Source organism: Bison bison, unplaced genomic scaffold (genome assembly GCF_000754665.1).
Source record: "Bison bison bison isolate TAMUID 2011002044 unplaced genomic scaffold, Bison_UMD1.0 scf7180017864162, whole genome shotgun sequence".
Classification (NCBI taxonomy): Eukaryota; Metazoa; Chordata; class Mammalia; order Artiodactyla; family Bovidae; genus Bison; species Bison bison.
Window position 1 is genome coordinate 1077006 of NW_011494734.1, and position 25179 is coordinate 1102184.

General features: G+C 47.1%; 1 protein-coding gene across 9 annotated transcripts in view; it reads right to left on the bottom strand.

Annotated features, from left to right (window-relative positions):
* Positions 1-25179, bottom strand: part of ATXN7L1 (ataxin 7-like 1) — a 257762-nt gene that overhangs the window by 14857 nt on the left and 217726 nt on the right. For all 9 annotated transcript variants that reach the window (XM_010841444.1, XM_010841450.1, XM_010841448.1 and 6 more), the window contains 4 exons: positions 16593-16876; positions 13318-13400; positions 12188-12444; positions 2751-2946 (listed from right to left, as the gene is read on the bottom strand). In XM_010841444.1, the coding sequence (XP_010839746.1) occupies positions 2751-2946; positions 12188-12444; positions 13318-13400; positions 16593-16876 (820 nt within the window). The remainder of the gene's footprint in view (positions 1-2750; positions 2947-12187; positions 12445-13317; positions 13401-16592; positions 16877-25179) is intronic.

Genomic DNA, 25179 nt, shown 5'->3' on the forward strand with positions numbered 1-25179 from the left:
ATGAGGCTAGTAGGGATTTAGGCTAAAGGATGGACTATAGAGATAAGGTCCTACACAAAGTGTTCAGAGTGAACTCACACTTTGAACACAGGGCTGAAACATGAGCAGTTAGACGGTTAATAAATGTCATTTGATGATGATGTTAGGACACCCAGAAGGCCAGCAGACAGAAATGCAAGAAGGTGACATTTGGCTGGTCAGAGCTCAGGCAAGTTTGCAAGTGACTCTATAACTCAAATGCAGCTCCTCTCCCTCCCCCAGGCCTCTCCCGGCAGCTCCCTGGCCTCCGTCCCAGACACAGTGCTGGGCTGGCACTCATTCCACAAACGCTTCCTGGAACCAGTCTTTGGAACAGTTCTCAGGAGGAAATGCAAGACCTTCCCTTTGTTTTGTTTCTGCTTATGTTTGGGGGTTGGTGGGCGGGGGTTGCACTAAAATCTTGCCACCCATCAAATCTGGTATTCCTGATGAAAAACTCTTTTCCGCACATTAAGTGCTTACTGGCCAAGCCAGAAAACATACAAAGGGAGTTCTCCCACATGGAAGCTGGTCCCCAACAGAATATAGGCACTGGTCCAGGTCCAGACATCTTTTCTTCCTTCGTCTCCTTGCTAAAGACACCCCAAACGACGGTTCATTACAAAAACTGATTTAATGTATCAGTTGGCCATGAAAGAAAGGACAAAGCAAAGAAACAAATCCATGGCCTTTCCATTTAAATCAGCAAAACATGAAGGGCACACAAATCTGCCAGGCTCCGAGTTGAGCTAATCCACTGTAGCTTGGCATCATGTCATTTGGACAGAGATCTTGATGTGCTCCAGAGTCTGGCCTTCTGGTAGAGAGCCCTGTCTCACTTTCAGACTTGGAAGCTGGAGGCCTCTTAACTGTCTGTGCTACCTATGTCTCTAGTTCGATAGAGATGCAAGGCTCAGCGCCCCAGAGGCTCCTGTTCTTGATCGCATATGGTGCCCCAGGCAGGGCTGTAGCTCCTTGAGGCATGGGCCACTGTGGCAGACTCTACTAGTTGCCAAGCTCATCAACTGCCATCTCACCCCTAGCTCTCCCTGTTTTTTCCTGGCTAAGAGAACCATGTTTTTGTTCCGATATCTGGCATGGAGCAGTGAGCAGGAAAGGTGGGTTTCTTCCCAGAACCCTGGGATGAATCATGGCTGGGATCATCCTGTGTGCTGTTTTAGTTGCTAAGTCATGTCCGACTCTTTGCGACCCCATGGACTGTAGCCTGCCAGGCTCCTCTGTCCATGGGATTCTCCAGGTAAAAACACTGGAATGGGTTAGCATTTCCTTCTCCAGGGGATGTTCCTGACCCAGGGATCAAACCCGCATTTCCTGCATTGGCAAGCATTTTCTTTACCACTGAACCAAATAGGAAGCCCCATCCTGTGTTCCTACAAGCCTATCCTCTGCCACTGATTGGTATAGGGGTGGGCATGTGACCTACTTCTGGTGGGTGGAAGGGAAGGTCTGCTGGGAGGGCTCATAGGAACATCTTCTTCCCTAAGAAATGACATAAGAGCATCTTAGAGGAAGACTCCCTTCCTGTTGGTCCCTTTCCCCACTTTGTAGAATGCGACTTGGTGAAGATGTGACATTGGAGCTGGAGCCAACATATCCAAACCGTGCATGAAAGGCAAAAAGGGTTGGGGAATTCTCCCTCAGCAATATGACATTGAAGAGATGCAGAAACAAGCCTGGAACCACTCATCTCTAGAATTCTTGCTATATGAGACAAGTAAATGGTTGATGTGCATAATCAGTATGAGTTGAGTTTTCTATTACTGACAGAGGCATTCTTAACTGTCCCTGTTTCTATACTAGCCAAGAGGTTAAGTCTCAAGCTGTTAGTGAAGCACACCGGTAGAAGTGGGGAGGGAGTCCCTCTCTTGATGCAGGGTTGATTTCACCTACACAGTCCATGAGATCCCGGGACAGTCAGTGCTAACCTTGAAGGCTTCATGCTGGGACCAGAGCAAAGCAGCTATAGGGTCCCATGTTTCTGGCCTCCCTGAAATGAGGTCTGTTGATGGTAGCACCAGGCATTCCTTTTTTAAGTGCTCAGAGGGCCAACACAAACAAGCTTCCAGCTGATGCTTCCTTATACCTCCCACCTGGATTTCAACGATCTTCGGAATTGTTAAAGTGGACTCTTCCAAGGAACTGGGGAGAAACTGACCTTTTCATTAACCTGCTATCATGCTGACATGAAATGCTTCCTTCTTTCCTACACACACACACACACACACACACACACACACACGAGTTTTGTGCCATATGGTCACACCTACTAAGAACAATATAACTCAGAACCAACAGGGAAGAAAACCAGCCAGGGCTGGCACCTGGCACATTGCTCAGACAGACGGTTCCCAAAGCAGGTGAGCCAGACTGATTCTTGAAATCAGAGGCTGCCTTTCAGATGGGCAAGGCAGGAAGGTCAGCTCCCCAGTGCTCTTCTATGAACACCGTTTCTCAAGCATTATCACTTCAAGGTGCACCATAAATACTCAAGTGTTTAAAGGATTATGATCAGCTGGGTGCCCTTACCTTTCCTTCTGTGATATTCAAGGGGATTTCTAAGGCAATCACTCAACCTCAGGGAAAGCCCTTTCAAAAAAACACTGTCCTGGAGGCCTCTGCTTAGGAAGGGTGCTATCGGAGGACATAGCCCCCTGAACACCACATAGCACAGGGAGAAAGAAATGCCCGGATGGAAACAGAAGGAGGCCTACCGCAAGAGGTCTGGGGTGGTGGGTGGAGAAATGACAGTCTAATAACTTCTCGGATTCATCGGTTCCATCCATCTCCCCTTCATCACTTGACAGTCGGCTGGCGAGGTCACTTCCAACAGGGGGCAGAGGGGGTTCCGGAGTGTAGCCACTGTGATTTGAAGACGTGCTGCTGCTTATGCTATTTGCAGATGATGGTCTAAGGGCAAGAGAAAGCAAACAGAATAAACTTTTCTGAGGGAAAGAGACCCACCCAGTTTCACGGAGCTCAGAATCAGAGCGATTAGCCTTCCCGATACATTAAGGAAGGCAGGTCGATGAAAGACCTGCACAAGGAGAAATTTCAGGCTGAGAGGGGAGGCAGCAGCCAGCTCTCTACACGATCGGGTGGAGCTGAGACTGCCCTGCCTGAATGCCGGCACCAGGGAAAACTCCAACAGGGTAAGCGGAACAGAAAATACAAAAACCAAACTCGTGTGGCAGAGAATTAATTCAACTTAAAACTAGTCATCTATGAATTCAGTGACAACTATTCATTCATTTGCATGTAAGGAATTTACACTTGCCCTGCAGTTGCTTCTCTCTGAAAGCAGACCGCGATGGGAAGATCAACCGGATAAACAAGCTCAAATCAGTCAACAAAATGTCAGTGATGATGAAAGACAGCCTTACAAACAGAGCTACTGAACTACGACTTTATGACATTGTTACCATACCTACATGAAAAAATGTTTTGTCCCAGATAGGACCACAATTTCCTCACTGGAAGCCAAGCCTGTTTTTTAATATCAAGTCATATGGAGTTTAATTGTATCTTCTGAGGGTGAATGTTTCCATTTAATTTTTGACAAGCCACTAGACCCACAGATTGGCATGGCTGACTCAACAGTAGGTGTTGAAGAAATATGTTTCTCAATGAAGGAGTGAATTAATTCCATGTGTATAAACAATCCAACAGATCTCACCCCAGTCATGGCTAAGCTTATAGAAAAGCAGTGTCACAGTAAGAGGCAGTATCAAGGCTTTCTAAGCAGTGAACAAAAGAAAACACACCTCCGCATTAGGAGAAGAGTCAGAAGAATGGTCATAGCTAGTTGTTAGTTGTTTTGATTGATCAGGGAGAAAAAGAAGTTTTAGAGAAGAAAAAAAAAAAATCAGGATTTTTTTTTTTAATGTGGACCATTGTTAAAGACTTTATTGAATTTGTTACAATATTGCTTCTGTTTTACGTTTTGGTTTTTTGGCTGTGAGGCAGGTGGGTGGGAATCTTAGCTCCTGCATGACCAGGGAATGAACCCAGAGTTCCTGCATTGGAAGGCAAAGTGTTAACCACTGGACTGCCAGGGAAATCCTCAGGATCTTCAAAAAAAACAAAGAAAGGTTTTCTGCATTCTGTTTTGAAAGCTACCCCTTCAAGTAACATGAAGGGGCTTTTACTCACATACCTCTCTTCTCTCCCTCATTTTCACCTTGGACACTGTGTTGTTTTGAAATCTTTCTAGGTGTCAAATACCTGAGTTCCAACCAGATCCCCAAAGCACAGTCACATAAAAACAAAGCCACAAAGGTGGAAAAAAAACTGATAGATGAATGGATAAATAAAACATGGTATATCCACACAATGGAATATTAGTTAAGTCTCAAAAGGGAAGGAAATTCTGGTATATGCTACAGCATGGATGAACCTTGAAGACATTACACTAAGTGAAATAAGCCAGTCACAAAAGACAACTACTGTATGATTCCACTTAAACAAGGTATCTAGAACAGTGAAGTTCAAGGCAGAAAGTAGAACGGTGGTTATACCAGGTGCTGGGAATGGGGACTTAAGTGTTTAATGGTACAGAGTTTCAGGACTGAATGATGAAAAAGTTCTGGAGATGCATGGTAGTGATGGCTGCACCACAAGGTCCTCAATGCCACTAAAAAAGATTTTTCTTTGCAAAGAAAAGCTGGTTTCCATCTTCATCTGGACCTTGTTTCTTCTGGATGTGCTGCAGCCATCTTGCTACAGACTTTGAAGATGGAGCCAAAAGATTGAAGAGGGTGGAATAAAAGGGCAGAGAAGGACAGCCAAACCCTGATCTCTGGGGACTGGTGCCCTTTCACCTCTGGACTTCCTGTCACCAGCAGTAAGAAATTTCCTAATTACTGAAGTGGTTAGTAAGCAAGGTTTTTTCTTACTTGCACTTGAAGTGTCCCAACAAGTGTGAAAAAGAGATTTTAACCTGTTTTTAGGACACAGACTGTAGCTGGAGAATGTTAACGGATGGGAAAGGAGCTGATCTATCACAGAACCCTGATAAGCAGGGCACCGTGAGCAGCTAGAGCTGCAAAAGTCACAGATGAGGTGAGGACTGAACACAGCAGGAGAGCTGAAAGGCTTGATATTTGGTTGTGGGACCCACAGGTCATCATTGCTACCTCACATAGCCAGATGACTTAGCACTGCTCCAGCTGCCCGTTCCCCTACCTGCCCGCTCCCCCTCCAATCAACAGAGAAAATGAACTGAGATTCCAGACAGGGGGCCACCAGCAGAGACTAGGAGGGAGCACAGGGCTAGAAAAAGGGGGACTAGGGGCTGTCCCTGGTCAGAGACTTAACTGGCACTCCCCTGCCCAGCACATCAGTAGGCAGGATTCTTCCTTTGGGAAACTTACTGGCCGCAGAGAAAACGCTTCCATACTTCGCATAAATATCAACAAAAGGCTGACTGGTGAGTGATGACCTTATGATTGACAGTCCCACACACAGACCTCCAATCAGCTTATTAGAGTCTTTCTTTTAAAATGAATGGTTAGAAATCACCAAACATTCCTGAAACACTCTCCAACGTTAGGCTGACCAACCAAATATCAAGCACATAAACACATACATGAAACAAACCTGGGGGAAATGAAGATAAGGGAGGAAAAGAAAGAAAACTAAGAAGCCTATCTTCAGATATTAGAATGGTATCACTTCTGCAAAAGATGGTATCTTGTAGGATATTATAAGAAGCAACCAGATAAAAAGAATTGGATCCTGGTGACTTCCTTGGCAGTCCAATGGAATCCACACTTAAGAACTTGATCCACAGTTAAGAATCCACGCTTCCACTGCAGAGGGCAATGTTCCCCTAGTCAGGGAACTAGGGTCCTGCATGTCACATGATGCCATCAAAAAAAGAAAGAAAAAGTAAAAATCACAACCAGATCCTAAAATTTAACAAGTAAATCATAAATTATTTAATATACAGTTTTAAAGATAAAGTAAAAAAAAGTCTTTTAGGCAGTGAAAAAAAGTCTTTTAGACAGTGGGACAAGAGATTGGGAGACAACAGGAGAAAAGGGTAAGAGAACGAAAAGATCAGAGCAAAAGCTCCAACACCTCAGTAACAGAAGGTTAAAGAGAATAAAGCTAACAGTAGGGATAAAATTATTTAGGATGTAATAGAAGATATCCCAGAAACAGGTGTTTCCAGATTTAAAGGATCTACTGAGTACCCAGTACAATGAATGAAAAAAGACCTATATCAAGGGGGATCCCTGGGAACTTTCAGAGCCCCATGCTTCAGAAATCAAAAATGGAATCAGAATGATACAGAACTTCTCAATAAAAATCTTTGATGCCAAAAGTCAATCAAAGACTGCTCTCAAAATTCTGTAGGGAAATAGTTTTCAACCCACTTATATATTCAGGGAGATGATCAATTAAGTGTGAGAGTAGAATAAAAACATTTTCAGGTATATAAGGATTCTAAAAACTGACTTCCCATGTCCCTTTTCACAGGAAGCTAATGGAGAAAACACTTCATCAAATAAAGGAGCAAACAAAGAGAGGAGGCAGCACGGGGCCCCAGGAAAAAGGTGCTCTAACATAGAGAGGGTAAAGTGAGCTCCAGGATGGCAGGAATTACTGTTTTTCACTCTCTGTTAGGACTATTTGGTTTTTAAACAACATGTCTATATTCAGTTCAGTTACTCAGTCATGTCTGGCTCTTTTCGACTCCATGAACTGTAGCATGGCGGGTTCCCTGTCCATCATCAGCTCTCAGAGCTTGCTCAAACTCATGGCCATCAAGTCGGTGATGCCATCAAACCATCTCATCCTCTGTTGTCCCCTTCTTCTCCTGGCTTCAATCTTTCCCGGCAGCAGGGTCTTTCCAATGAGTCAGCTCTTCGCATCAGGTGGCCAAAGTACTGGAGTTTCAGCTTTAGCATCAGTCCTTCCAATGAATATTCAGGACTGATTTCCTTTAGGATGGACTAGTTTGATCTTTGTGTACTCCAAGGGACTCTCAAGAGTCTTCTCCAACACCAAAAAATTAAGTTTCATTAAGAAAAAAAAAATCTGGGGGCTCTTGTGGTAGTCTAGTTGTTAAGAATCCGCCTACCAATGCAGGGGACACAGGTTTGATCCCTGGTCAGGGAAGATCCCACATGCCGAGGAGCAACTAAGCCCCTCAAGTCACAACTGCTGAACCTACATGCCGCAGCTACTGAAGCTGTCACGCCTAGAGCCCATGCTCAGCAACAAGAGAAGCCCTGGCTTGCTGTGACTACAGAAAGCGTCTGGACGCAACAAAGACCCAGCACAGCCAAAAATAAAATAAATAAAATTAAAGAGTTAACAATTAAAAAAATATATATATTTCTAAAAAGAAAAAAACCCATTTTTAATGGTTGAAACACTCAATAGTAAGTTCTGGGACTTCCCTGATGGTCCAGGGGTTAAACCTCCATGCTTGGACTGCAGGAAGCATGGGTTTGATCCTTGGTCAGGGAACTAAGATTCCACATGCCATGCAGCATGGCCAAAAAGGAAAAAAAAATAAATACTAAATTCCAGTTGCCAGACAAAAGAGAGGAGGCGAAGGAAGGAGAATCATGGGGATTCATGGAGCATGAAAACTGCAAGTTCCAGAGCAGAAGCAGCTCTGAGAGCAAAGAGAGACATGAAGGAAGGATGCCAGGCGTATGCGTGCACGTGTATGAAGAAGGGGCTCTGAACCTTTTCCTTTTCAGGCCTGAGTCACGCAGGGTGCGGGCACCCTCCAGCAATGATGGAGTGGTGGATGCTTTCAAGACCTCCTTCCAGCTCCTACTGCTGCCCTCCAGGGTGGGACTTGGAGGGATGGGGTGTGCTGGAAGCAGCCTGTGTCTCTGAAAAGCCAAGGGTTGGTGAGGGTGACCGGGAACAGGGCTACTGGCCATGAGAAAGTGTGGGCAAAGTCTCGCAAATGTGTTAAACTGCTGTCCAACCCTTCTTCCTCATCACTACATCACACCTTCCCTCTCCATTTACCAGTCTGGTCTAAAGACAGTGCAAATGATGATGGTCCCTGTCCAATTCCCCTCAGGGAAGCTTAAAGTCCCTACCCCCACCACTCTGAGGAAGCCCGAGCATCAATCGAGTGCTTTGGGGAAGAGCACAAAGGAAACTGACCTTAACTGAGTCCCTAGTGGTAAAGAATCAGCCTGACAATGTAGGAGACACAAGAGATGCAGGTTCGATACCTGGGTCAGGAAGATCCCCTGGAGCAGGAAATGACAATTCATCCAGTATTCTTGCCTGGAAAATTCCACGGACAGAGGAGCCTGGTGGGCTACAGTCCATGGGGTCACAACAACGAGTGGGACACAACTGAGCACACACACACACATATGTGTAGGCATGTCACATATATTTTCTCATCAGAGCTACCCACTGCCTTAGGCGTGTGTAACTATGACCTACATTTCTCAGATGAGGACACTGGTTGCCAAGCTAATAAAAAGTGGAAATGAGACTGGTCTGTCTGTTTGACTTTAAAGCCCGAACTACTGAGAAATGGGTAGGAAAAGCCCAGGGATAAACCTAAGTCGAGGAGAGAAACGGTTTCCACTTTGGTGATTATACTATCAATGAGTCACGAACTGAAGTAGCTTTCACTGCAGACTCACCTCTGCCCCTTCTCAGGTTTTTAGGACCTTCTGCCTCTTTCCCCGCTGCCTTCGTCAGTCTGAGATTCATTGGTGTTTGCCATTTTATACTTTAGGGTGAGATGTGTGTTCATCTATGAGACAGAGGGGAAGGTGCCCAGACCTTGTCAGCACTGACCTCCACAGCTGACCTTTCCTCCCCTCCTGGGGGCCAGAGCCTGGCTTGTTAGAGCCCAGCTCGACACTCTGCACCTCCCACTGCCTTTCCAAAGAGTCCTGATGGCTTTGGTTGGCCTGGTTATCCATAGCCCTTGGGCCTTGTGGGGAAAGCAAGGTGTTCCCTTCGAGTTGGGGGCAAGAAAGCAGAGCATATAGGTATGTTATCCAAGGGCCCCCAGGTTGAAGGACAGAGGCCAGGAGGATGGGTGAATGGAAACCAGGTCACACCTAGGCCTTCACTGGCTCCCACTGCTTTCCCACTGACTACCATGGCCCTTCCTACCAGCTACCGTCAACTGAGTGCTTATTATGAGCTTGATACTCTCACTTAATTTTCCTTAGCTCCATTTGGCAGATGAGCAGTTTGAGGCCAGAGAGGCTGAGAGACATGACCACGTTCATTTAGTTAGCAGACAAGGAGCTGATCCTTGCACTTCCAATCCTATTCCAACCCGTGCTAGTTGACTTTTACTTTTCTAATCCTAGGCTCAAGTTCCTCTTTTAGAAACCCCTTACAAGAATGGGTTGCAATTCAAAAATATGAGAACTGGAATATTTTCAAGGTTACCAAAATGATATTTAAGAAGTAAATGTTACATAGTTAGCATTTCCTACAAGAGAAATTCACAATTGGGAAGGTATTACCATAATTCCACTCACGAGTCATTCTTTGGGTCAATTATAGATAATGAATCCAATTGAAATATCTATTATATCATCAGTATGAGGGAAATAATGGTTTTAAGTCTTATGTGAGTACATTAATTTCTGATCATGCCTTTTCGATCTCTGATAGCATGGGGTCTTGTTTGAACCTAAAACAATCGAAAGAGAACGTTATTTTCCACTAGTTCACCCCTGAGTCTTCTGGTGCCTTGAAAAGCATCCTCAAAAACTATTCTCTTACCAACATTTGTAACGTGCTCCTTGGCCTCCCTGTCCCTTTCAGAGACATTCTTTTTGCTGATTAACCTCACCCTCTCTCTTTCTTCTGTTTCTCTAAAAGAAAATAAACACCTGGCATTTCTCTATTGACAAATATTCCCCTGAAAATTACAAAAAAGGGACAGAAAGAAGCAGCTCTTAAGGTCGCCTGTTTTCATTTTTTAACGGCTGTCCCTGGTTTCACTGCTCAGCCAGGTACCACTGCTTGGGTGTGAAGTGCCTGCATTAGTCAAAATCAATGGAGCAATGTATAATAAAAGAGAATTTTCAGGGGCTTCCCTGGTGGCTCAGTGGTAAAGAATCTGCCTGCCAGTGCAGGAGACGGGTTTGATCCCTGGTCCAGGAAGATCCTACATGCCATGGAGCACTAAGTCTGTGTTCCGCAACTATTAGCCTGTGCCATAGAGCCTGGGAATTGCAATTACTGAAGCCCGCAGAGCCTGCAGCCCGTGCTCCACAATAAAGGAAGCCACCACGATGAGAACCCCACACGCCGCAACTAGAGAGTAGCCTTCGTCCGCTACAGCTAGAGAAAAGCCCGCGCAGCACTGAAGACCCAGCACAGCCAGAAATAAGTAATAAAATAAATACAAAGTGGGGTTCCCTGAAGTTCTCAGTGAATCCGAGGTGATCCCTTGGATGGGCAGTGGGTTCTGGGTACACGTGTGATGAAAGCAGGGCTGAGACGGCTTCAGGTGGAGGCAGGTTTGCTTTTATATCAGGTATATTTTATGGGGATAAAATAGTTCCATTGCCACCAAGAAGTGTGAAAGCTAGTGTATACAGAACTGAAGCCCTGTCCAGAAGTTTGGAGCAGAACTGTCTCCTAGACTCTAAAGCAGGGGCAATCTCCTTCACCAACATCTGGCATTACAGTGAGAAGTCATCATAAAAGGATCTTGCAAAATGAGGGGTGGGAAGGAAAGTGGCAAGTAAATGGATGATGACAATGGCTCGACAGTGGTTATGACGATGGGGATGTGTGGGTGCTGACTCTGTCTGACTGCATCTCCCCAGATGTCTGAGGCTAAGGTTGGTGATTCCAGAGGAGGCCTCTGGCTGTCAAACTGGTCAGGTTTGCGCCAAAGTGGAAGGCACAAGACATCCTGGTAGGTCAGTAACAATTGTCATCAAATATTTGCTTTTACTTTAAAAATAAATTCTATCCTCTTCTTCTATAACTCTATTCTCTTCATGCCTGCTTGCTGACTGGACAACTACTCTTTGAGACTCACAGTGTGTGCATTAAAAATCATCAGAGGCTATCAGTATCTACACTTACATTGTATTATTAATGCTTCCCTTTTATGATGTTGTGGATATTTGCGTCTTATCTTCTTAACTCTAAATTCTTAAAAAGCAAGATCTAGTTTCACTAATCTCTGTGCCCCTGCCTGAGAGTACCTAACACAGTACCTTGCTTATGGAGCAAGCGCTCAAATATTTCTCAAAGAGGGTTCCCAGTCTTATCACCTGGAAATTGTCTGTGGCTCAATACGGTACTCCACTGCCTGTCAAAGCACACACATGTGGATCTTAAATCACTCTAAATCCAAGTGGGTTTTTCTTTTCTTTTCTTTTTTTTTTAAAACTGAAGTATAGTTGACTTACAATGTTGTACCCACTGTTTTCTATTCTTTCATTTCCTCCCAGGACAACCAAATAAAATCTCAAAGAAGTGGCTGAGCTTTCTTGGTGTGAAGGGAAATTTAAGGACAGACATCTCCATCATACCAAATTTCCCTCTACCCTGACCACTGGAGAGTTGTGGGGAAAATTCACAAAATATTGTAACAAATGGGCTCTGCTGCTGTGCTGACTCCCCTCCCCTCCACAAGGCTTCCCTCTAATCTAAAAACCCAGGGATTTCCCTGGTAGTCCAGTGGTTAAAACTCTGTGCTTCTAATGCAGGGGGCACAGGTTCAATCCCTGGTCAGGGAACTAAGACCCCACCTGCTGCACAGTGTGGCCAATAGATAAATAAATTAAAAAAAAAAAAAAGCCAAACCAAACAACCCCCAACCTGGAAGTTGCCTGATGGCTGAGCGTCACTTTCAGGTATTTATTTACAGCTGACTCTTGCTCTGTGAAAACACATGCTGTCGGATTTGGGTCTGTTATGAGGTATGACAATGATGGCAACGATGACTACAGTGAGCATGACAATGGTGACAGCAATAAAATCCACTGGACACTACGTGGCAGACGCTGGACTGAGCCCCTCACACCCATTCTCTCATTTCAAGTTCACAACTGCCTCACTAGGTAGGACCACGATGACTCCCATTTCACAGGTGATCAGACCACACTCGAATCAGGCAGGCAGTCACTGACCATGGACTCAAGGCTTCCATCGCCGAGGGGGGACTTACCGAGGAAGCACAGAGTTGGGTGGCCTGGATTTTGCAGGGGATGCGACTTTAGGTTCTGGGCCCGAGCTCCCTGAAGGTCCCGGCAGTGAGTCCTGCGCCGGCCCGGGGGGATTGGGAAGTACTTCCCTTGCCGAAGTCAGGAGATGCTCTTTATCTTTAACTTCTTTTTCCCGGGACTTGGCTTTGTGTTCCGCCAGGAGGAGGTCAAATTGCTTCTTCCGGCCTGGGACTGCCCTCCGATGGCTTAGTGAGTGAGTCTAAGGAGAAGAGAGATGGAAAGCACAGCCTCTTTGATCAGCACATAAACCTGCTTCCCCAGGCCCTCCATTTCAGAAACTGCAATTCATGGGAATTTAGAGGTGCTTGAAAAGTCAACTTCAAGGCAACAGCTCCTGTTCTGCGGCTGGGAAGAGGCAGAGACCACACAAAACGCAACCGTGCCCTACGCTCCTGGCGTTAAGGAGCCAAAGCTTCCTCCGAAAAATGGCCAAAGATGACGAGCTTCAGCGCTGAACCCCTGAGGACCTCCCTGACGACAGGCACCGGTGAGGGCGCGCTGGAGTTAATCCAGGTGCAGGTGGGAGGCTCGTTTTGGCCCAGACACACAGAGACACCAAGCAGAGAGGGCCACGGCCTCCATCCCAAGAGGCACTAGCAGTTCAGTATGAAATACGGGGCTGGGGGCTACCCACGGGCGGCCGCTTCGGGTCAGCTGTCCCCCGGCCACCCCGGTGCGGCCGGATCAGGGGCGCGGCGGCTCGTCCTCCCCTCTGGGGCTGCCTTTCAGGGCGCTGCCGCCGCCGCCGCCGCCGCTGCGTGCTGCTCCTGCATACATTAAAACGTAGCAGGGTTTAGAACCGCCTGTGAGTGCCTATAAATACAATTTACTGTCTGGCCTCACAAGTAACAGGGGAAGCCTATTTTTTTTTTTTTTTTTCCTTCTTAAAAAGCCAGCCAGCTTGAGGCAGGCACTCTGCTACCATGGAAGAGAAGAAAGCATTTCCCTTACAAAGAGCAGCTGGGGGTCGTGTCGAGGCTCCACACCCTGCCGTGTGCAGAGAGTGGCATGCAAACATTTCGACAAAGGCCCCAGCGAGAGCAGGAAGTATTTTTTATGGAAAGAGAAATACCTTGCAGGTGAGGGATCTTGTGCAAGGTTTCTTTGTCTCGGGATCCAATACTCCACAGTGTTTATTTGGGTCAAATTCTCTCTCTGGTTTAAGAAACAAACAAAAAATATAAGAAAAAAGGAGACTAAATAGGATTTGGCATTAAGACTACATTAAAAAAAAAAAATGCACATTTGCACCAACAAGTGAGACATTGTCAGGCAATCTGTTTTGTTTTTTTCCCTCCAACCGGCTGCTAAAATGCTTCCAGAACTGCTGGGGGAAGATGGCGCTTCTCTCTGAACCCAAGAGTTCCCACGTCCAGCTTTGGTGGGGATGTGGTAGGGATGGGAATGCATAAGGGGAGAGGGCGGGTGGGCAGCAGAGGGAAAGGAGCCACGTGGTTCTCAGGCTTTATTTCACTCCAAACATCTCCCCAGGCACCTCTGGGCAAAGCTGGCTGCAGACGGGGCAGAGCTACCGGAAGGCCCTGGGGCCACTTTCTCCCCTGGGGTAGCTCCGGGAATACATCACTCTCCCCACACTGCCCTGCTTTCCTAATAGTTTGAGCCATTTGAGTGGGAAATTATTCCTTGACATGTCAGTGTGACCTGCCTCTCTCATGCTTTGGAAAGTCCTCAGCACAAGGCCTTCCATGCAGCCTTGCTGACTGGATTTCCCTGATTCAGGAACATGTAGACAGGGGCAGGTGTGGGCTTTACTCTGAGGCTGAACCTGCAGGTGTAGAGAGGTCAGGGCCTGCTGGCCTCACCGTTGCTCTGCCCCAGCCTGGAGCCTGGTGCTCCAGAAGGGAATGAGCCGGGCAAGCAGTCCCCTCGGCACAAAGGATGGTTGAGGGAAGCAGGCTTTCCCCAGCTCCTGCCTTCCCACTGGAGTCCTGATGGCCCCTGTCGAGGTGACTTCTAGGGAACCTACTCTTTTTATGCTCATTTTGGATCCTTCTTCCTTCTGGGCTACAAAAATGTTCTCCTCCCCTAGAAAATGGAGGGTTGTGAGAGAACCTCTTAAAGACACTGTAAGCTTTATAGTTCTACCTCTTGATGGCCCGTGCCATTTCCGGAAGACACCCAGCAAACACCTGAGTCCTGCAGGGCAGGAATGACACGGTTCTTCTGGGCATTCACAGAGATGGGCAGCAGTGCAGGTGGGTGGGGAGGTGGATGGGCAGGTGGAGGGGCATGTATAAACTTGGTGGCATGTCCCCTTCAGGGCCTCCTATGGCTGCAAGCTATAAAGAGGTTACCTTGCCTGAAAAACTGTCTGAACTTGCTGGAGTAAAATCCGACCATAAAAAATGAATGCATTCTATTTTTAAAAGAAGGTTTGGGAGCTGTGGGATGGTTGCAACAGTGGTGATGACGATGTTTGCAATAAAACCATTCTCATATCCAAGACAGATTTCCTGCTTGGCTATCAAAATGCATCCTGCCCCTTTCTTTTGCTTTTGTCTTCTTTTCTTAAGCTTCATTTTTTAAGAAGAGAAAACTGTTAGGCCTGGAGATGTTTGCTTCTTATGAGCCCTCTCTGCCCACCGAGGAGGGTCTGGGCGCCAGGCCCCAGGCCGCCTGGTGCGAGTTCCTTCCCTTGGACCTGGTGGAGTCAGCCCCGTGCCCAGATCCACACCAGCACTCGTGTTGGCCTGGAACTGAACAGGTTGTTTGGCTGGGGGCAGGAGCTGGCTGCCAAATGTGAAAGCGAGAGAGAAATAAGCAAAAGACCCAATGAGACAAAACCACCAAAAAATGCAAAACCAACAAACACATACAAAAAATCCCCAAACAACTTCAGATTAAGGTGCCGGCTGGAAGCCACAGTCATGCTTCTGCCAGGACGAGGGAGCCCAGCCTCACTGCGCCCAGACAGATCCAGCAGCTCGTTCAGGGATGCCACCTCCTCTGCAGAGTGACAGTGACCTTTCTCTGCAGGAAGAGAGCTGGGTGCAGGAGCTCTGTCCACACAGAGAGGCCCCCACCCTCAAAGACAGTGCCAGGCTCTGCCTTTCTTGTGGGACAGTGGGTGAAAAGGGCATGGAGAGATTTTCAGGGTAATATAACTGTATCATTTGAATCCTTTGGGCACAAGATACTTTTCAGACCCAAACTTTTAAAAAGTTACAGACATAAGAGAAAACCTGAAATACAGATAAATACAAAGTAAAAAATAAAAATGACCCACAATTCTTGGGGGCACTTAGGAATTATGCTCATGCCAGAGGACACAGCTTCTCTTTCACAGGGCAGTTTTCTCTGTATGGTGGACCCTTGAATAACTTGGGTTTGGACTGTGCACAGATATTTTTCAGTAGTATATATACTGCAGTACTACACAACTGGAGGTTGGTTGAACCTGTGAATATAGAGGAACCACATACACAGAAGATCTACTAGAAATCATATGGGGATTTTCAACTGCGTAGAGGGCTGGCACCCCTAATCCCTGCGTTGTTCAAGGGGCAACTATATTTTTCTTTCTTCTGGTTAACATCTAATAAATGGCCAGGGTGTGTGAAGAACTTATAAAATTTATAGCTTTTCTTGATCTTTTGGAGAAAGTAAAACTGCCAGATTTCCTTTCATAACAAACCCAAAGCAAATACCATCCACTTGGGGGACCCAAGGGCCAACCACTGACTTAAGGACTGGCCATGTGCACCTTTCTGGGTACCTCCTGAGTGCCTACTCTGACAACCAAGTAGATTGCAGAGAGACCCCTCAGCACCCATCCTGCTATGCCAGTCTAAGTGTTCCCAAGTGGGAATTCCAATCTGCTTATGTGGGAAAGGCATTTGTAGCCCCAGACCACAGAATGAACCTGGAAACCAGTGAGACCAAAGGATGGAGATGGGCTGACAGCACCAATGTGACCGCCCCAAGCCTGCCCTGAGCTACCGGGAGATATCACAGCGGGCTGTCCAAATCTGCAGCCCTGAGACTTTGCAGAATCTAGGGACGATTTATCCTGTCAGAGCGAGGACAAAACCCTCCGAATCCACAGAGTGCTGTGGGGGTGCAGAGCTCCCCACCTTGGGAAAACCAGGATAACTCCTGCTAAGTGCTGAGCTAACTCAGCCCAGCCATCATCAATCTGGCCCGGGATTAAGAGAATAAGTTCTCCCCTGCATTTTGAGATGGGAGTTCCTGTTTGTAGGTAAACTCCATGTTCCCCTTAAAATGAAACAGACCTGCTCAATTATAAGATCGCATCACTCCCTAGTTCTGGACGCAACTCAGCTGTAGTCTGATCATGAGCCAGACTCAAAGAATACAGACACGTACCTGAAAGTCTCCTGTAAGGCTTGTTGTTGTTTTTGGTGCCGTTTTGGTGTTTCTTGTCTATGGTGGTAGACAAAATTCCTTTGCCATTTAAGATCTTCTCTGGGGAAGGTGGCACTGACTTGGACATCAAGACCGGCTTAATGACAGGTGGGGTGGAGACGGCAGAGGATGAGGTGGAGCAGGAGGGGACCGCAGGAGTGGTCGTAGAGTTCATTTTGACATTGGCACCATCTGCCTTCACTAGGTTAGGAATTTTCTCTAAACTGACTACGGGAACCGGAACACTGAAAAATAAATGAACAAACACACACACAATTGCCTTCTTTGATACATCTGGTCTGCTGAGAAGATATCCCTGCTTATCATTATCAGGACACTTCCTTATCACTTATTTATACTCCTCCTATAAGCGAGCAGCAGGATTCCAGTTTTGATGGGAGGGAGATGCATGCCTCAGAAAAGACCGACGGCGATGTGAGGTTGGCATGGTGCCAGGGATGGCATCAGTGCTGACTGATTACCTCCTGGATCAGTTGTCCCCATAGATCCTGTCGCTCCCCCATTCCTCAGTCCCCTTTGTCAGCAGTCTCCAAGACAGCACCTTGGGCAGAACAGGGTGCCTGCTGTGAAGCTCAGGAAGCAGTACAGTCTGTCCCTGAAGACGGTGTGCCATGGAGCCGCGTGCTGAATCACGCCCCCTCCCCCGCTGCTCGTCTAGTCTCCCACCCAGGCGACCGGGCCTGACATCTACTCAGCTTGGAGTGCTGACAGGCTCACAGTACATGGAGGCAGGGCTGTAGGCCAGCGGGCCATGCTCCATGCTGTCAGAGGACTCTTGGATCACTCATGTCCCAGGGATGGGCTGCCATGGAACATTATCTAATATTCCATTTTAGGCAGCTAGTTATGTAAATAGGCAATTCTCAAGGCTGGCAGGTGAGAGGATGAATTTTAAGAAGACAGAGCACAAAGGTATATGTTTGCTCTTTAGAATCTGTCACTCTAGCCCTGCTTCCCTGCCATTTCTCCTGTAATGGATATGCATTTGATTTCTGTGCATTTCATGCTGGAAGACCCTGTGTCTAGGGGGTGGTGGAGGACTCCATCTCCGGGTCTGAAAGGATGAGACGAAATGAGTAAGCTTTGCTTTGGTTCTTGAACTAGATTCCCTTTCCTCCTTGCAGGAGGGTGGAATGCAAACATTTCAGCACCCTCAAGTCATCCCTGAGCTGAGAGTGCAGCCGACTTAGCTCTCTGAATGCCAAATGGGCTAAACTAGGGCTCAGACATGCCTGCAGACAATGAAGGGCATGAAAGACACGCTGGTCTTGCAGGGGAGGAGTTTTATCTGTCCTCACGGCTGGCTGGTTCTCCCTTCTCCAAGATTCATTCACAGATCATTTCTTTGATCAATTTGTTCATGAAATTATTTCAGCAACCCCCTCAGCCCTTGTTGTTGTTGCTAGCCCTTGCCCCTTTCCTGACTTTGAAACAGGATCCCGGATGTTATTTATAGGCCTTTGCCAGTGAGAAGGGCACTCAGTGGTGGAGCACACTGCTCCCAAACCTCAGACTTCACCCCAAGACCACGTGCTTTCTAGGCATGGGGTGGGACCTCAAGCCCCACGTAAGGGGAAACTGCAACAGCAATTTTAAGTAAGATACCAAGTTACTGACAGTTCTGTCTTTGATCAGTGTCTCAATCACTGAGATAAAGCTACACTGCCACCACTTTCTAGTTAATGGCAATTCTCAAAGCACTCATCCTATGGCTGAAGAACAGCACAAGAAGCCCTTGAAAAGTCAACACACTAAGAAGCTGCAAAAGAGATTGCCTGGTGAAATTAGGGCTGCATTCCTGACTTCTTCTGAATGGTAAAATACGCAGTGCTACAATGGCACCCCACTCCAGTACTCTTGCCTGGAAAATCCCATGGGTAAAGGAGCCTGGTAGGCTGCAGTCCATGGGGTCGCCAGAGTCGGACACAACTGAGTGACTTCACTTTCACTTTTCACTTTCATGCATTGGAGAAGGAAATGGCAACCCACTCCAGTGTTCTTGCCTGGAGAATCCCAGGGACGGGGGAGCCTGGTGGGCTGCCGTCTCTGGGGTCGCATAGAGTCGGACACGACTGAAGTGACTTAGCAGCATGGGATACTAAATTCTTCCAGGCTCGTTCCTTCACTCAATTTTAAAAGGTACAAATTACAGACAGCAGGGTGGTGAAGAGGTATTTGTACACCATGTTCTTAGCAGCATTATTCATAATGGCCAAAAGGTGGAAGCAACCTTAATGTCCACTGATGGATGAATGGATAAACAAAATGTGGTAGATACATACAGTGGAATACTATTCAGCCTTAGAAAGAAAGGAAATTCTGACACATGGATGAAGGTTGATGACACTATGCTAAATGGAATAAGCAAGTCAAAAAGATTACTACTCCATGATTCCAATTGTACAAGGCACCTAGAGTTCAAGTTCATGGAGACTGAAAGTAGAATGGTAGTTGCAGGGGAGCTGTGGTTTAGTGGGTACTAAGTTGCAGTTCTGCAAGCCTTTTTACACTTAACACTTAACACTCCTGAACTATACATTAAACATGGTTAAGATGGGAAATTTTGTTATGTGTTTTTCACTGTAGTTTAAAAAATTTTAAACGCATAAACTAGGGGAAAAAAAATCCCACAAATTATAAAACTCATGTAGCTTATTCTCCAATATCCTGATTTAAAAAATATATAAGCCTCTGCTTAGAAAGCTCTTGTTGATTTATTTGTCACCCTTGTTCTAACTTGTTGACTTCTACTTCTTTAGAAAAAAGGGAAACTTGAAGTGTTGACATGCACACATGGACTCGTAGCCAGGTGAGAAGATTCTCTAGCACATGAGTGGCCTCCTCCCATATACTTCCCTGTGAAGCCAAGTGAGTTCAGGAAAGGAAACGCAGACCTTCACCTTTCAGACCCACTCTTGTCTCATGATGGGACAAGAGTGAGTACTCATGAGCTTAACAGAACGAGATGATATCAGGATAGAATGATCCAGAGCAACTGTACCAACTGAAATAAACATAAAAAAGGAGTCAAGCGGTCCTCAGATGCTCATAGCACAGTCTGCATTTCTTCCCTGAAGTCACCATCTAGCTCCAGTGAGCCCCATAAGGCAGCCACGCGAGCACACGTGCGCCAGGTTGAGCCACTGGAACAATGACAGGCCGGCAAGTGCGTGTGACTGATCTCCTAATTTGAGACTTTCTCCACTACGTGAGCGTGGTCCACTCACATCCTCTACTGCCAGCACTTCCAGAACTCCAGCTGGACTTCAACCCCAGTGCCCAGAGACAGGATGTGAAACTAACACCCATCAGTAAAAAGAAGGGAAGACTGATATGCGGTCCTCTGGGATTGGAATGGGGAGATGTTAGTGAAGAAAATCCGATAAAAAATGTTTCAAAGAGCTCTAAAGACCAGATGAGTCAGTAAGGAACAGAGCCACTAAGTAAATACTCCTGAAGTCATGTAAGTTGCCACTTGGCAGCAGAAAGAGAAGGGAGATTGAGTTGATGGGATAGGAACGCTAAGGTTGTCCGCTAGCTAATGGAGAAGGGCTACAGACAGAGAGGAGGAGAGCCTGAGGACCATCCCTGATCCTTTTCTCTGTATTACCCCTTCTTTCCCCAAAGGCTCTGAGCTTTCCCTTCAAGGCAACCTGCTTCTTGCCTGAGCTGAGATGGCACTTCTGCCGGGAATTAAGAGAAGACTGGGAGGCAGTCAGCTCAGTGATGATGGAAAGGGTCAAATACATCCTCAGAGGAAATGAGAGAGCAAAAAGAGAGAGAGAAGTATAGATCCTTCCTAGTTAACCTCACCAGTCTCATTCCAGCATAAATGCCATCCATCAGTCCAGCCATTCAGTCTCCTTTCTTCAGTCCTATTGACAACAGCCCCCAGATCCCAAATGGATGAACAAAGAGGGAAATGATTGCAAGATGGTGGCTCCCAATTTTGAAAACCAACTCCAAAGTTTCCATCTTTTCTCAGTCCTGGCTAACATAAGACTCTACAGAGAGCCTCAGGTCCTGTTTCATATACATACAGACCCCTGCATGTGTGAGGAGGGCCACTGCCTGGGCACTGTCATCTCAGGACTATCTTCTCCTTTCTCTCACTGTCCCCTTTTTCTCACTGCCCTCACTCCTTTTCCATCACCTCTCCCAGCCAATAAACACAGTGTTCCAGCCCTAGGCAACAGACCCTGAATAACAGGTTCACTTTTTTTTCATCTGGAAAGAAGTCAAAAGATTCTGATCCCTGCCGTCATTGTTTGGGCATCTCTTCCCTTTTCTGTGTCAAACATAGGCCCTCCAACACCTTCGTGCTAGGAGTTGGGTGGGGTGGAGGGTTGGCAGTACCCAAATGACTGACTAAGCAATTTATTAGTCTGTTTGCTTGGCTCTCCCTAAGGTTAACCAAAGCCCCTCAAGTTCCTTCCCTTTCAGTCTTAAGGTGTGCACTTACACACTTCCCCAGGTCTCACAATTAGTTGCATTTATCAGTTCACTACGTCCTTTCTTTGAGGAGCAATGTTTGAAAGGGAAGGATGAGTCCCTGCTCTTTCCCTGCTGCTTTCATAATGCCTGTTTTGTTCGCTTGGGATGAACTCTTTCAGGGAGCTCAGGGCTGCAGCTGGTCCCCCTGCTGTGTCTACTACTACTGGGAGCACTTATCTCCTTGTTATCTCGGCATCTCTCTCTCAGCTCCCTAGAAGGGATCCCATAGCCGAGAACAGTCCTCCCTTAGCTTCCTTGCTGGCTGTACCAGTGCTGCTTCAGCTGCCTGTGTCTGCTTCCTGGGTACCTGGCCTGTCTGAATTTACCTTTCTGGACCAAGGAGGGTCCTCTGACTTTAAGAAAAATGGTTCTCCTGGCCCTGAGTAGATTCCTCTCCCTGCCCAGTGATGTCTGCAAAAGAGCAGAGGTGGAGAATCTTCTCATGCCATTTCAAGGGCCACCAACGTGTCACAGGGCCAGCTGCTCTCCTGCCAGCTCTGCTTTCTTGGTAATCATGATTTATCCTTTCATCATCAACAGATAAGCCTTGTAAGAATGGTTTAGAAAATCTTTAGGCCTGCAGAAATCTTTGCCAGCCCTGCTCCACTTAGCAGCACAGGGGAAAGATGGATTTGACAGGCAGGAGCCTGAGGACATAGGGTATTCGTGCTGTGGGTTACATGTCTGATGAGAGCTCTCAGCTGTCTATTTCTCCCCACCAAGTCCTTCAACAAAGACCCATGAACCTGTGCTTCTGGCCTGGCAGAATTCTGAGGATCTCTGATTTACTGGCCAATCCTTGAAAGGGTCATCTCACCCAGCCTCTTGTCTTCCAAGCAGGGACAGTAGGTAAGTCATCCCAAGTCAAGAGGAACTGACCCTATTTCAAAAGGTCTGCAGAAAAGGAATTCTATTTGGTTCTCTTGGATACATTTGGGGGGTTGCTATCAGGACATGATGTCATATTTAGATTTTTTAAATTGAAGAAATAGGTGGGACATTCTTGAAGTCTGAAAGTCAGGCAATCACTAAGAATCAGCCTACATAACAGAGCTATAAAGTCTTGCCTTGGTATAACAGACACAGGAGGAGCTGCATAAACCCTGGTGCATGAATACATAGTATTTTTTTTCAATCTGGAAAAAGACTGGGAAAACTTTCAGAAAGCCAATTTGAAATACCTTAAGCAAAAAAGAAAACAGGGTAGTCAACCACTGAGCACAGGATATAAGGAAATCTACCAGATTAATCTAATATTATTTTGTGGCTGAGTGTCAAGACCTGGCGGGCAGAGAGGAAGCACCAGGCGTAATCTCTCCTGGCCTCTGCAGTTTCGGAGGCCCTCCCACATAACACACCCTCCGTAAGCTGGAAAAATGTAGTCAGACCACACAGCTGTTGAGGATGAGGGACCCTAGCAGCCGAGGTGAAAAAAGATTGGTTAGTAAGATTTTGTGCCGGCCCAAAGCAGTACCTAGTGGAACTCAGAGGCACCCATTGCTGGCCAAGAAGATTAGAACATCTTCATCAGTGATTTGGGTGATGGGCCGAGACCTTGTCCATCAGTTGAGGGCAGAGCAGATTAGTCGTTGGGAAGAATGATGTGGGATTTTCCCTTAGGAGGTGGGGAGAAATGAACAAGCTGACTTTGACAAATTGTAAATGTAGCCAGAGACAAGTGAGATCAAATCAGGGAGGACAAGTAGGGCTGAACTGGGCGTCTGTGCCTTATCACCATTCTAATAAAGTCACAGAACGTGGAGGATGTTGCAAAAGAGTTTAGAATAATAGTTAGGAACATAGGCTTTGAAATCAGACAATCCTAGATCTGAATCCTGCCTTTTCTATTGCTAGATGCATTCTGGTGGGAAAGCCATCTGAATTCTGTGGGCATTAGAAGAAGGGTAGCCGGCCTGGAAAGCTGGCTTTTGCGCCTCCTTGCCTCCTCATTGGGACATCCTCGAGGGCAATGCCCAGTCAGGCATATGAGGCTGCCTTGCCTGGTTCATCTCAAAACCTCACTATTCAGGCCTCAGTTTCCTTATCAGTAAAATGAAGGTCATGATAGATATCTGAAGTGATTAACTGAGATAATATGTATAAAATGCTTAGCTTAGTCCCTGGGCACATAGTTGACCCTCAATAAACTGTAGCTAAAACAAGAAGGAGAGACACCACCCCCACGGACCCTGATGCTTCTGGGGTATATGTCTGTGTGCAAGTCGTTGTCACCGTCAGAACTTTTTATCCTCTTGAGTCTTCTGGTCCCACAATGGAGGGAGCGGGTGGATGATGAGGAGAAGGCAGGAAAAGAAGGTGAGTGGGAGCAACTGGCCCTCCATATTCACCCAGAGTAGAGGACCACTTCCTGGGGGTGGCAAAGGGAAAAGACAGAGTAAGAAGCCTTTGCAGACTTGATCCCTTTCCAGAAGCCCTCGGTCCTGCTTTGCAACCCCACCTGCTTTCTCCATCCCAGTCTCCTAGGCACTGCCCAAGCCTGGACTAGTGGTAAAAGTTCCCACATGGATACATATTCTACAAGAGGGAGAGGAACTCCAGTCTCCTCTCATATGAACATGTTGTCCTCTGCAACCCTGAAGTGTGTGAGGCAATGGGGATTTCTGTGATGGCCCTAAGATTTCTTCCTCCAGAAGAACTGCATGTGCCCCCTTCTAGGCTGCTCCAGATTCCCTAGAAGCACAAAGTTCCAGCATCAGCCTCTGTTAGTGTCTCTGGCACTCTGTTAAGCCAGGGTTCCCAAGGCAAGGAGCTCAGGAGGTAGCCTCCGGACCCAATGAGAGATCACAGGCACTTAATGTGCCGACATTCCTGGGGAGTCGTGATGCTCCAAGACCATGGGAAAAATCAGCAACCAGAGGAGAAAGGAAGATAACGGGGGAAAACAGAGTCCTGGCGTGGTAGGGTACATAAAGCTGGACAGGCTGTCTCAGGAGTGCACTGGAGACCGGCCTGCCTGCAGGGGTGCTGCCTCGGGTGATAAGTCCCAGAGAAATTTAAGACACTCCCAGATCAACCATCCCTGCTCAGTGCTTTCCTGCTATATATGAGAATGAGAAGCCTCACAATGAAAATGAGTACCTAGTGAAACTCACAGCAAGGCATGGACCTTTGAGGGCCTTTGAGGGCAGGATTTGAGATGGAAGAGATCAGGAATCAAGCGGATTCTGGAGGGAGCACTACTGCAGGGTGGAATGGAGCCTCCAGAGTAGCCAGGCTTTGCTCAGGAGTGGCCAGTGGGCGCGCTTCCACCTGCAGCCACCAGAGGTCACCAGCTCCCGCTGCTGGAGCTAAAAGCCGTCCAGCCTGCCCCTACCAGGCCTTCCACAGACAGCACACCACCACGGTCACGGCCTGGCTCAAGCCCTGCGGCCAACACTGCCTCGGAGAGACAAGACTTTCAAAGAACATCTTCCGTGCCCTTGCCAGGGAAGGAGGGGAGCAGGGACCAGGGCGCAGGCCCCCAGCCTTTGCTTTCAGGAAGCTTTTTCTGAGCATAGCATCCCTGGCTACTGTCAGCGCTCCAGCCTCTGCTCCAGCTTCCTTCATAATGGCACTTCCCCAGGAAGCATCTTCCCTTTTCCTCCTTCTCTGTGTTGGAATCCAGCACTGGCCAGGCAGTCCGACACCAAACCACCTCCATCCAGAACGCCAGGCACATTTTGTTTAAACTTTCAAGAGTTGAGTCTTCACACTGATCTATAGCAAACTCGGGAGATGCTTTGCCCCTAATTAAATACAGTTTGTGTTTTTAAAAAATTCTAAGCTATCAACATCTCCTTTCTGCATTACTTCAATGTCATCACTGTCCTCACTGCTTGCCAGAACCTGGATCAAAATCCTATCATCAGATCTTCCATCTAGCCTCTTCCTGTGCTCAAGTCGTCTCCACCAATGCAAATCCAACCCTGCTATCCTGCTGCTTAGAGGGCTTTGCGGGCTTCCCATTGCCCAGCGGACCAACTCCACCCTCACAGCTGGGCCCACACGGCTCCCGCCCTTGGCACCTTCTCCC